The 12,582-nt window shown below is 37.5% G+C and overlaps 1 protein-coding gene across 1 annotated transcript in view; it reads left to right on the top strand.

Annotated features, from left to right (window-relative positions):
- The window catches only part of LOC121297163 (phosphatidylinositol transfer protein beta isoform-like), a 63,929-nt gene that overhangs the window by 5,120 nt on the left and 46,227 nt on the right, over positions 1 to 12,582 (top strand). Inside the window, exon 2 of the mRNA XM_041223253.1 lies at positions 6,835 to 6,865. Coding sequence (XP_041079187.1) covers positions 6,835 to 6,865 — 31 coding nt within the window. The remainder of the gene's footprint in view (positions 1 to 6,834; positions 6,866 to 12,582) is intronic.

Here is a 12,582-nt window from a genome sequence, read left to right on the forward strand (position 1 = left end):
CTCCACCCACTGTTTGTGTGTGGTTGCTCAGTGTGGCAGAGCGTTTCTACCCCTAGAAATACAATAAATGCCATGATTAACAGTGCTTTAACCACCAAAACTAGAACAAGTACAGTCGAGTACAACAGCAGTCAATTTATGTGTTTCCGTTTTTTAAACTGCTATTGCTGAAATATTTCAAGTCATACACTGTGGACAAGGAACATGCTCTTTTAAAGCAGTTGCCATGCACAGCTTGCAACATTCAACAGTAATGTGGTTTAAATGGGCAGGAACCATGCCTGATTTCAGTCTGCAGTCTAACTCTCAACTTGTGGATAACTTATTTTCAAGATCCAGTCCAATCTGCCGAAAACTTCCAAACACAGTACAACAAGCTCCTCTTGAGAACAGCCCCTCTAAAACTACTCTCCCAGTTTGTTTTGGAGGTCTAAAGATCTATCGGGATTAAATTTGCAAATTAATATACTTGCTGTATTAAATACTACCTTTTTAATTCTGAACAATATTTAATTGCTTTGCCTCCTCACCTTTGCAGTGAGTATTTACAGATGGTGTATTCTCAGTGTATAGGCCTACTTGAAGAATAACCAACTTACAAACTGATGTTTATTAAAAAAAAAAAAAAAAAAAAAAAAAAAAAAAACAGAAAATGTAACCTTATACAGTACCCATCACGCCATACAACAAAGACACTAGTTAAAACATATTTTTTTCTAAATGTTTGTTGTAATTGATGCTCTTAATTTAAAAATTATTCAGTTTGCCAAAGACATGATTAGTTTGGGTGTTTATCATAATTGTTAGTCTGATTTTTTTAGGATGTTAAATGTCTTATTCCCAAATCCAGTAGCTACACCGGTATTTGGATTAAACACATTTCTAAATAGAGCTGGTCACGTCAGCATGTCCTAAGTTTTACCGCAGTACCAGTAATTGAGCATATGAAAATGAATACATAGAAAACACGTGAATACAGACTAGCTGTGATGAGCCTGTCCTTACAGCATTTAAAAATGTTTTTCGTTCAGGTATTTATAATTTATTAATAATAATAATAATAATAATAACAATAACAATTTTTTTTTTCTAACCTCTAATGTTTTGTTCCTGGGAAAATGATGATATAGTTGTATTAACTGAACATAATGCAAATCTAAGTGGCTATGCAAAGTCATGTAAAGTTTTGATTAAAATTTGACCAAGCAAAAAGTGAAATGCATCTCTGCAGCCGTGGCACACTGTAGGGTCTGCTGCTTTCGCTAGCAAAAGCTGGGCCACGTAATTCATAAAGTGCAACCAACAGCACATAAAAATAGAAAATGTTAATTTCGTTTTTGGGCAGTGGGGTTGATTTATTTATTTTTTTTTAATTTAGCAATTAGGTTAACACTGTTTACAAGTACACCAATTACTTATTATATAATATATAATATCTTCAGATGATTTCGTTTAAGACGCTTGTATAATGTCCTACGACCGGGTCTCTAGTTCTTTTTGACGAAAATTACATGTAGTTTATGTAATGTAAATTTACAGGGTTGACATCGTCAGCAGAACTCGCTTTGATTCTAAATGCATTGATGAACAGTGCAAAGCAAAGTTTTATTTTATGCACTAACAATTTGAATAAATTACGAGACAAAACTTCGTTACGTGATTGTGCATCCGCTAACAACAGATCGTGACTCGATGAAACGGCGACCTTGCATCAACTGTTTGGGTCGTCCAAATGTTTTTCGCGGTCACCAATTTATAACATGTGTTAGACACAAGGTAAATTGTAAAAACGTAGTTGCATTTTAAACAGAGACTCACCTCAATACAGATGGGTCTACCAATCCCGTTAAATTAACACGTCGTTTTGCATTGGTTACACAGTGTAATCTGCGTAAATAGAAATTTTTTAAATTTTTACATGAAAATTAAACTTCACACTTAAAAAACGCCCCAGTTCTAATGTACTGTTTGGAAAACTGGAAATGTCAGGTTTTACATAACAAGGCAAAGGCGAGTGACGGCAGGAATATGAAAATTGGAGAGAGCTATATTTAAATGCCAGTGTATTTATCAAACATGTTTTAAAGCATCTGGATTTGTTTGAGTGAGTTTTTTTTATATACCATGCTCTATAAAAACATGACTTACTGTTCCTTTAAACTGTTACTGTCAGGTAAGGTGTGTTTTATTTTTTAAATATATATATATATATATATATATATATATATATATATATATATATATATATATATATATATATATATATATATATATATATATATATATATATATATATATATATATATATTCATTTTTAACTGTAATGATCGATAATCGTTGTTAGAATTTGCACGATAATTGATGTCGCGGCTCGATTTAAAACGCTAAATAAGTACAAAACTGCATCTGTGTGCTCAGCAAGATAATAAGTGATATTACGTTGTGTTGGCGCCATTCAAAAACAAAACAGTATATCTTATTTGTTTAATTATTCTGTTTTTGTGTTTATCAGATTTACATGGTAATAATAGCTGATCTCTCTTTTAAATCTGTTTTTTTTTTTTTTTTTTTGTCATTTAACATGTTTTGAGATGACAATATAAAGAAAATAATGAGCTATCCGCAATAAATACACCCAAAATGTTAAAATGTTTAACCATTATGCTAAATACGGCTTCGGAGTTGCTACAGCATCAGGGACTTGAGAAAAAAAAGAACGTCATAGTTTTTCACTCTGCAAATCTGGTTACCCTAATTACTTGAACAGTGCGAGAAACTAAAGCTCTCATATAAAAACTTGCATAAGAGAAATATATAAATCAATTGCTGTTTTAACTGTTAGTATTAACCTGTATATTTAAAGTTCGAAATTAATCATTCAAAATGAAGCATAACCTTAATTGATACAAAATTGCTGTGTAGCTGCAAAAACGTTTGAGGTGCTGACCAATTCTACCATACTGGTAAGAAGTGAAAGTTACATTCACCTCTGGTCCTAGTCCAGGAATGGTGCTAATCGGGTCTGTTACTTTAACTGATCATTTATCTATTTTCAGAAAAAAGGACACTTGACCTTAATTGGTGTGCGCTTTTTGAATTTATTTTCACCTTGGTGTATGTGCAGTGTTGACACGCATTGAAAAAAAACTGAAAAATGTAAGAGATTCTTGTAAAGCAGTGTAATTTGAGGTTTAGTAAAATACCATTCATTAAAATCCCCACCAAATCAGTGTAAACCCCTTTATCTGTGCCCTTTGACTAACTAACCTAACTTTGAGAAACACAGAACATTTGGCCATCAAGTTAGATTGTTTAATAGAGTGACTTTTGCAAGAGGTCAAGAGTTGAAATTATGTATGTATGGGTTGGGATTTGATTAAAGTATATTGATGATTACACACCATTGTGGAGTAGTGAGTAGGAGCTCGGCTTTTTTCATTCACTGTGGAGTCATTTGTTTTTATTATAAACCCCTCCAAAAAAAAAAATCTGATTCAGACTTTGCCATATCTGACTTTTACAGTATCTTCAAATCAGTGTTTCCCAGGGTTTATCAGCTAATCACTGTCTTCTTGGTACTGGAGCTTCCTAGGGGGGCAGAAGGTCTGGTCTTTGTATCTAACCTTCTTATGAAATTCTGGAAAATGGATTTGCGCCAAGCTTGGCTGCTGGTAAGGTATTGCAGTAAGACTAAGTTAAAAGGGAAAGGAGCACCTGAATTAGCATAGAGATTTGCTTCAAATCTGGGACATTGATACTGTAATACCAGGATTGGACATGTTTCCACCTCCTGAGGTGTACTCAGTTTGGTAAGAATATACCAAGTGGTCACATGACCAGCAGTTGTGCACATTATGCAATTACATGTTACTGTAGTTCATTCTAGATGATGTAGACCAAATGCTGAGTTGTGGGCATCACATTTGGTACATCAGTAGTATTCCATGATTTTCTGAAGTTCTGGTAAAAAAAAGTTTTTAAAAGCACCTGTGACAAATTGACAGTACTTGGATTGTTCAGTGTATTTCTAACATAACAAAAAAAAACATAACAAAACTCACTGGCGCGCACCAAGTTGTTCTTGAATGAAGAGTATAGTGTTGTGAAAAAGTATTTGCCCTGTCTGATTTTCTGCATTTTTGCACATTTTTCTTACTGAATTTCGTTAGATCTTTTTGTGGGTTGTAGTACAGTGCCGTGAAAGTATTTGCCCCCGTCCTGATTTTCTGCATTTTTGCATAGTTAAGTCATCAGATCTTCAACCAAAATCTAATATTAGATAAAAGGGACCCAGAGTGAACAAATAACACAACACTTTGATACTTATTTATTAAAGTTCTGCAACAACCAATGCCCCAGTGTGAAAAAGTAATTGCCCCCTTAGACTCAGTAATTGGTTAGCCACCTTTAGCAGCAATAACTGCAACGTAACACTTCCTGTAGTTATTGATCAGTCTCTCACAGCGCAGTGGAGGAATTTTGGCCCACTCCTTCATGCAGAACTGCTTCAACTCAGGGACGTTTGTGGGTTTGAGCATAAACTGCTCGTTTCAGGTTCTGCCACAACATCTCGGTGGGGTTTAGGTCTGGACTTTGACTAGGCCATTCCAAGACTTTAAATTTCTTTGTAGACATGCTTGTGTGTTTCGGATCATTATCCTGCTGTATGACTCAGCTGTGCTTCAGCTTGAGCTCACAGACAGATGGCCTGATATTCTCCTGTAGAATTCTCTGATACAGAGCAGAATTAATGGTTCCTTCAATGATGGCAAGTCGTCTAGGTCCTGATACAGTAAAGCATCCCCAAATCATGACACTACCACCACCATGCTTGACCGTTGGTCTGAGGTTCTTACTGTGGAATACAGCGTTTGGTTTTCACCAGACGTAACGGGGCACATATTGGCCAAAAAAGTTCCACTTTTGACTCATCTGTCCATAGAACATTGTTCCAGAACTTTTGAGCATCATCCAGGTGCTTTTTGGCAAACTTGAGACTAGCATTCATGTTCTTCTTAGTGAGCAGTGGTTTCCGCCTTGCTACTCTGCCACGAATCCCACTTTTGGCCAGTGTCTTTCTGATGGTGGATCCATGAACACTGACTTTAGCCAAGGTGAGAGAGGCCTGCAGATCCCTGGATGTTGTTCTAGAGTTCTTTGTGATTTCCTGGACAATTTTCAGCCTTGCTCTTGGAGAGATTTTGGCAGTACGGCCACTCCTGGGAAGATTCACTACTGTCCCAATCTTTGTCCATTTGGACAATATGGCTCTGACTGTGGGTTGCTGGAGCCCCAGAGCCTTAGACATGGCTTTGTAACCCTTTCCGGACTGATAGGCATCAACAACTTTTTTCCAGAGGTCTTCAGGAATTTCTTTTGATCATGGCATGATGTCAGATTTATATTGGGCAGGGCTGGCCCAAATCAGGCCTGATTGTTAACCAAAGTATTGAAACAGCTGACCCTAATTATCCCTTTAATTGGATTGAGTTAACTAGGGGGACAATAACTTTTTCACACCTGAAGATTGCATGTTTTGATTACCTTGTACATCAAACAAATAAAAGAAACACAAGACTTGTGGTGTAATTTTTTCTCGCAAAAATGGGATTCATGGCAGAGTAGCAAGGCGGAAACCACAGCTCACTAAGAAGAACGTGAATGCTAGTCTCAAGTTTGCCAAAAAGCACCTGGATGATCCTCAAGAGTTCTGGAACAATATTCTATGGACAGATGAGTCAAAAGTGGAACTTTCTGGCAAAAACCAAACGCTGCATTCCACACTATGAACCTCATACCAATGGTCAAGCATGGTGGTGGTAGTGTCATGATTTGAATGCTTTGCTGCAGCAGGACCTGGACGACTTGCCAGCATTGAAGGAACCATGAATTCTGCTCTGTATCAGAGAATTCTACAGGAGAAAGTCAGGCCACCAGTCTGTGAGCTGAAGCTGAAGTACAGTGCAGCAAGATAAAGATCCGAAACACACAAGCAAGTCTAGTTCAGAATAGCTGAAGAAGAAGAAATTTAAAGTTTTGGAATGGCCTAGTGAAAGTCCAGACCTAAACACCATTGAGGAGATGTGGCAGGACCTGAAATGAGCAGTTTATGCTCAAACCCACGAATGTCACTGAGTTGAAGCAGTTCTGCATGAAAGAGTGGGTCAAAATTCCTCCACGGCGCTGTGAGAGACTGGTAACTACAGAAAGTGTTAGGTTGCAGTTATTGCTGCTAAAGGTGGCGTAACCAGTTACTGAGTCTAAGGGAGCAATTACTTTTTCACACGGGGTCATTGGGTGTTGCATAACTTTAATAAATAAACGAAATAAGTATCAAAAATGTGTTATTTGTTCGCTCAGGGTCCCTTTTATCTAATATTAGATTTTGGTTGAAGATGTGAAAACATTGTCAAATATGCAAAAATGCAGAAAATTAGGCAGGGGGCAAATACTTTTTTACTGCACCAAGTATTTTTTATAGTTGGTAATACAGACTTTCCATATGCAGTTTAATTAGTTGTTTAACAAAGTAGTCCATCATTTAAATGATCATTTGATCATAGTGCATCATACAAGTAGCCCATCAAGATCATCACGTTTAACATGATACATATCATGTGGTGACCCGCATATCAGAAGTATCGTGACGGTAGTGTAATGTTGCATCCCTAGTTATGGATGCTTTGACAGCCAGCCTGCCATAATACATTTATGCGCGCCCCTATTTTCCTTGAAGATACGATATTTTAAAATGACATTCACGTTGTGGCACTTTTAGGTATTTTTGTTCATCAAAACATCAGTAACTAACTTTTTTTTTTTTTTCTTTTCCAGCCGTGTAATTTTGCCTTGCTCAGTGGAGGAGGTAAGTTGTTCTGTTTCTTTCTATGGGGTGTTTTTAAAATTGTGCTTGATTTTTGATTTCATATTCTTTCTTATCATCTAAAGACAAGCTAAAGGATTTTTTTTCATTAGCCAAAGTTGGTGCCAACCCTTATGTATACCCTTGTGTTTCTGAATGTAGTAGAGAAATGGCAAACTAAAGTGATTAATATTGTGCTTGTTTAGCAGAAAGATGTACTAATAGTTTAGTGTGAGGTGATGTCACAAAGACGGCTGTAGTGGGTGACATCAGGCCAGAAACAGGAACCAGGAAATAAACAACAGAGAGGTAAAAAGTTTGTAACAAACAAAAAACACAGGACATAGCACTTTAGCGAAAATAAAGGGACAAACAAAACGGACTACAAAGACAAACAGGGTGAGCTGATATTTAACTATTCTTACTACTGTATTCTAAGCTCGGTCTCCAATCCTGTTCTCCACTCACCGAACACACAACCCCGAGTGAGTGAAAACATGCTGCTTTCATGCAGCTGTACCGAGACTCGATTGCTAATCAATCATTCAATTGGAGTCGCGGTACAACTGCACGCGAATTAATAAAGTGAAATTCCCCGTGCTCACATATTACGTTTTACTTGCACTTGAAGTGATGTGCAATCCTCACGCCTAAATACAAATATACATTTTAAACACTCGTGTTACACAGACCCGTTTATATCCAGTGTACCAATGACTATACACCAACATTAACACACTACATACAACACAAAATACACACAGGGTCGGGGCACTTTCCCACATATACCCCCCCTTATGCAAAGCACACATGGCCTCAATGGCCACCTCCCCCCTTCAAATCCCAAAAGTCTCGCTCAAAGTCCTGGGACAAGAACAAGGACTTTAAGGGGTTGATGGACTGCAATGTTGCCAGTAGCCAGGCTGCTGACAGTGGGGCGAATCTTTCCTCCCGCTGTACCACTGGCAGCGGAAATGCTGCCAATGGTGCGGCTGTCAGCAGACGTGCTGGCAGCTCCCAGACTGACTCCTTCAGCCGAGGCAAGAAAAGTTGTCGATAGGAGTATTGATGGTGAATGTGTCTGCTTTTGGGCTTGTTCCAAAGGTAATTGCATACAGTGGTACCAAACATTGAGTTGCAATATCAATCAATCTTTTATTTTATATAGGGCCTTTCATAGTGGACCACCATCACAAATTGCTTTACAAGATGCAGTAACAAGAAGAAAATCCATAATACTTCAAATACAGAGAAATGCATAATACATGATATACAGTAAAAACAAAACAAAAAAAGCATAATACGTTAAATACAGTGGAAGTGCATAATACATGATAGTAGCAAAATACATGAAATAGTGCATTTAAATACAGTGGAAAGTGCATAATATATGATGGTAACATAATACGCGAAATGGTAGCAGCAACAGAGCAGCTAGTAGCAGATATCGGGCTTGGAGCATGGAAAGCAAGAGAGAACAGATGGGTCTTGAGAGTCGATTTAAAGCAAGTGATGGTGGGAGCACCAAAGCTGGGAGAGAGTTCCAAAGAGTTGGAGCCATAAAGCTAAACAAGCATTCTGCAAGTGTGGTGCACTTTTGCTTGGGGATAACAAGCAGGCCAGAGTCGGGGGACCTCAGCTTGCAGGCAGGCAGGGACATAGCGAGTCAGCAGGTAGTCAGGACCTGTGTGATGAAGGGCATTGTAGGTGAGCAGGAGAGTTTAGAAAATAATACATACAACTATACAGGTAGCCAGTGCAGCTGGGCAAGACTAGGGGGTGATTTGCTCATGTTTTTTTTACATCTGGTAAGGATCCTAGCAGTGACATTCTGAACTAGCTGCAGTCTGCTGTATTATACAATGACCTTGTGCCTTACCACTGCCGTATACCTTTTCTTGGTTAATACTGATGCACTGAAAACCTACCTACTAAATTCTTCTGAAATACAAAATCTGCTTTCTGCTCCAACATTTCTATGTTGGATTGCTGTATTTTTTCATATCAAAGGTGTAAATTAGATTTCAGAAAGGAGGCTCCTCATACACTGGATGTTTAGAATGTCTCAGTTGGCCCAAATTTCTCATCTCTGATTAGAAAAGAGGAGAATAAACCAATATGATGCAACTGTCACGCAACCCAATTGCCTTGGACAAAAAAGAAATTGGTGCATTGTACTTTGATCAGCTCTATAAAGTAATCTTGAAAAAGAGCTTGACTGGGAGTCCGTGCCGTGGACTTACTGAGCTGGAGAGTCTACTTCCAGAGCTGGAATGAGTTTGTTGTGCTGAATTATCAGAGATGACCTTTGTGTTAGCAATGATAAAGGACAGCTACAGTACTATACGTAGAGCTGTTTAAAGGTGAAGGCAAGGGTAGTAAAGCTACACAGTGCTACAAACGCCATACTGTGCTGCTTAGTGTTTTATTGCTGGTGTTGTCTTGCAGATGCTACTGTGCCTTTAACAATAAAGATTGATTGCGCAGACTAGATCAGTTTTGCGTTGCAGGGTGAAAAAAAAAAAAAAAATTCTTGGAACCACGTTATGACTTATGTCTTGACACAACATTTAACCAATTGGAGAGTTGAAGGGGTGGGTTTTCAGTGTTATGCACTTAGACAGGCTAAAACAGACCCTGTAAAACGTAAAAACTGACTGCTAAAAAAAAAAAGCAAAAAGTGACAATGAATGCAGTTGGGTCAAAATAACCTGGCGATCAGTGCATTCCACTATCTAGTACTGCATTTGCGCCGACTACGTTATTAAAAAAATGTTATGGTTATTTTCGGGTATTATTGTTGTCCATTTTTTGTTTTATTGTACTGTAAGGTGATATATAGTACATAATAGATATTCATATGAACCGGAAAAAGCGTATTCCTTTTGTTGTGATACTGTAACAATATGTACCCAGGTGCTTGTGAGATATTGGGGGTTCATTAAAGGCTGTACACCTTTAAGAAGAAAGGCATTCATACAAATGCTCAAGTGCAGAGGTGCTGGATTATTACACTGCTTTCATGCAACAGTTATGATGGAGACCAAACATGTGTGAGTACTGTTTTGTTAAAATGAACAGTTCCATTTAGAACATACAAAAGCACAAACCGGTATAGTCATCGAAAGACAACACATTATTTAAATTCTTTGTCGTGTTATATATTTAAGGTAAGGCAAGTTTATTTTTCCGTTTTAAAAGTGCTTCCAGCTGTACAGAGTTCCTGGGGAGAACCCTGTTGTAGTTATGCCGACACAGTTGTATTCACTTCAATATGAGTCATTCTCAAGACCTGTATTAACAGCACCAATGAGTGGATTATTCATGACAGTTATCTCATTGCACTCACTGTTGATCAGTATTGCAGCATTTAAGAAGTTTGTTACATACTGAAAACCGTGTGCATAGTGATGTCTCAGTATTAACCTCCCTCAGCATCTTCTTGAACTTTGTTCAACCAACTTTATAAACTGGAACTGTCTCCATGTGGTTGAACTACATTTCAGTATTGGCACACCTTTTTTGTTTTTAGTTTAAGCACACCACCTAGCTAGTTAGCATGCTGTTGTCAAGAAAGTTGTCCTGCTGTTCTCCCAGTCTAGGGCTTTGTTCCAGACATGTTATTTATTTATTTCATTTAATAAAAAAAATTCTTTATCCAAGCCTAAAAGCAGGTAATTTACTAAAGCATGGTGAATGATGATTTTCCTACACGGTTTTGTACAGGATTATTATATGTGGCTATGGCGCGAGACCTCTGTATAAGATTGCCGATGTACAGTATAATAAGGCTCCTCACACAAGCTGTTACTCCAAGTTAACTTCCCGGCTCTTCTAGTACAGTAGCTTTAGAAGAACCTTGAACATTGCTGTACTTCTAAACAGCTCTACTCTTCAAATCCAAGGGCATCTAAGTTCAGTAAGTGCTGAGAATGTCTCGCTTAGTTCATTCAAAGCAATTGAATGTAGTCTTTTTATATACAGTTACCTTATCAACTGTTCCTTTTTTCTGTTTTTACTGAAGACACTTCTCATGTTTTTTTTATTTGTAATTCTATCTGTTTTTTTATAACCTCCACAAACCAAGTGTTGCTTTTAAGCCAGTCCGATTCACTGCTGTAGAATCCTGCACACCATCTATGTGGCTGTTATAAAACCTGAAGTGGAGAATTTGTCTTCTCTGAGCTGTTTTAAATAAATAGTTGTCAAATGTATGTTTTGACCATTGTGTTACAGTGCAAGCCAATTCATTTCCTGTTCAGTGTTTCTTCATAGTCGTATATACAACTACAGATTGCAGTAATTTATAAAAAGTGATCATTTCCTAAAATGGCTTTCGTGACGGGTTACAAACATGCCTAATATTTTAATGTGTAAACATTTTAAATCCTAGTTTAAACAGTCCATTCAAATACTACTCTTTTTGAGGAGAAGGCTGTAGATTATCTGGTAAAAGTAAATACAGTGCAATCATTTAAATACCGGTATATATTTGTTTATTTTTGTATTTGGTTTAATGTGTTTGTCACTGGTATTCAGACACATAGATTCAGACCAAGTACTGTAAATATTCTGCATCGGACTCTTTTATATGTGTCTTATATCTTAGGTTTCTGAATGAGATTCTGTACATTGTCATTATTTAAAGTGCGTCATGTTGACTGAAGCCCTCTGTTGATTTTAGTTGGGAACTACATATTTGAGTCGAATAGTTAAGGTAAAAATAGTCAGATAGGTCGACTTGTTTCCCAGTTAAGAAGTCCTAATAAATTACTTATTTGATAATGTCTGGTGCTCTATTTGTGGACGTACTGTGCACTATTTTAAAACTGCTTGGACTTAAAGCTATTAACAATGATGAGATGTGTGATTAGTGGACTGCCACTTTACTATTCGGCACTGCCTCATTAGCCACTCAGTTCTTTAGAGTGTCCTATCAATTCTGTAGTACAGTTGAGTTATAATGAGCGGTCGACAGGTGTGCTGCATTTTTTGTTTTGCATGCTTTGAGTTGACCCTGTGTTGAATTCATAAGCAGGCAGGTTGCAGTGCACATACAGTGCAGCAGTACCTTGCCCAATGGCAAGACTGTTTCCAGCTGTTTAAAACGAGTGATCCTGTTAGCAGGTGCAGGAGTCCTGCCAGAAAAAAAAGCTAAGCTGCTTGGGTGTGCCTTCTATTTACATTGGGTGGACAGGTGTTTAGAAAGTACAGTATGGGTAGTGTTCCGCATTTTCGTTTTTTTATCTTTAAAAGAAAATTCTGTGAATTTTTTGGAGTTTATTTTATATATATTAAAATGGGGATAAAAAATCTATAAATAGTTTTTAATCGAAACATCGGTAAAAATCTGTGGAAAAAAATCTCAGCATACACACTGTACGTGTGGAATATGATGCGTAGAAGTTCGGGTTTCTGATTAGGTTTAATGTCCCTGGTATGTATGATAAAGTGCAAGTCAAGGCCACGTTTTCCCAAGTTAGCTGGTACATTGTGAACATTTGGGCAGTCGCTGTGCTGACGGAAATAGTATGCACATGACATTGGCACAAAACAAACCAGGATTATTCGCCTTGAAATCATAAAGAAAATTGACAATACTGGGCAGTGCAAGCCATTGGGAGACATGTCAAAAATCACACTGGACATTTACATCAACGCGTTCCATAAGTTTACCAACTAAAGCATCACCATTTTCTGTCATATTTAAGATTGTCGAT

The sequence above is a fragment of the Polyodon spathula genome, chromosome 22, assembly GCF_017654505.1.
Source record: "Polyodon spathula isolate WHYD16114869_AA chromosome 22, ASM1765450v1, whole genome shotgun sequence".
NCBI lineage: Eukaryota > Metazoa > Chordata > Actinopteri > Acipenseriformes > Polyodontidae > Polyodon > Polyodon spathula.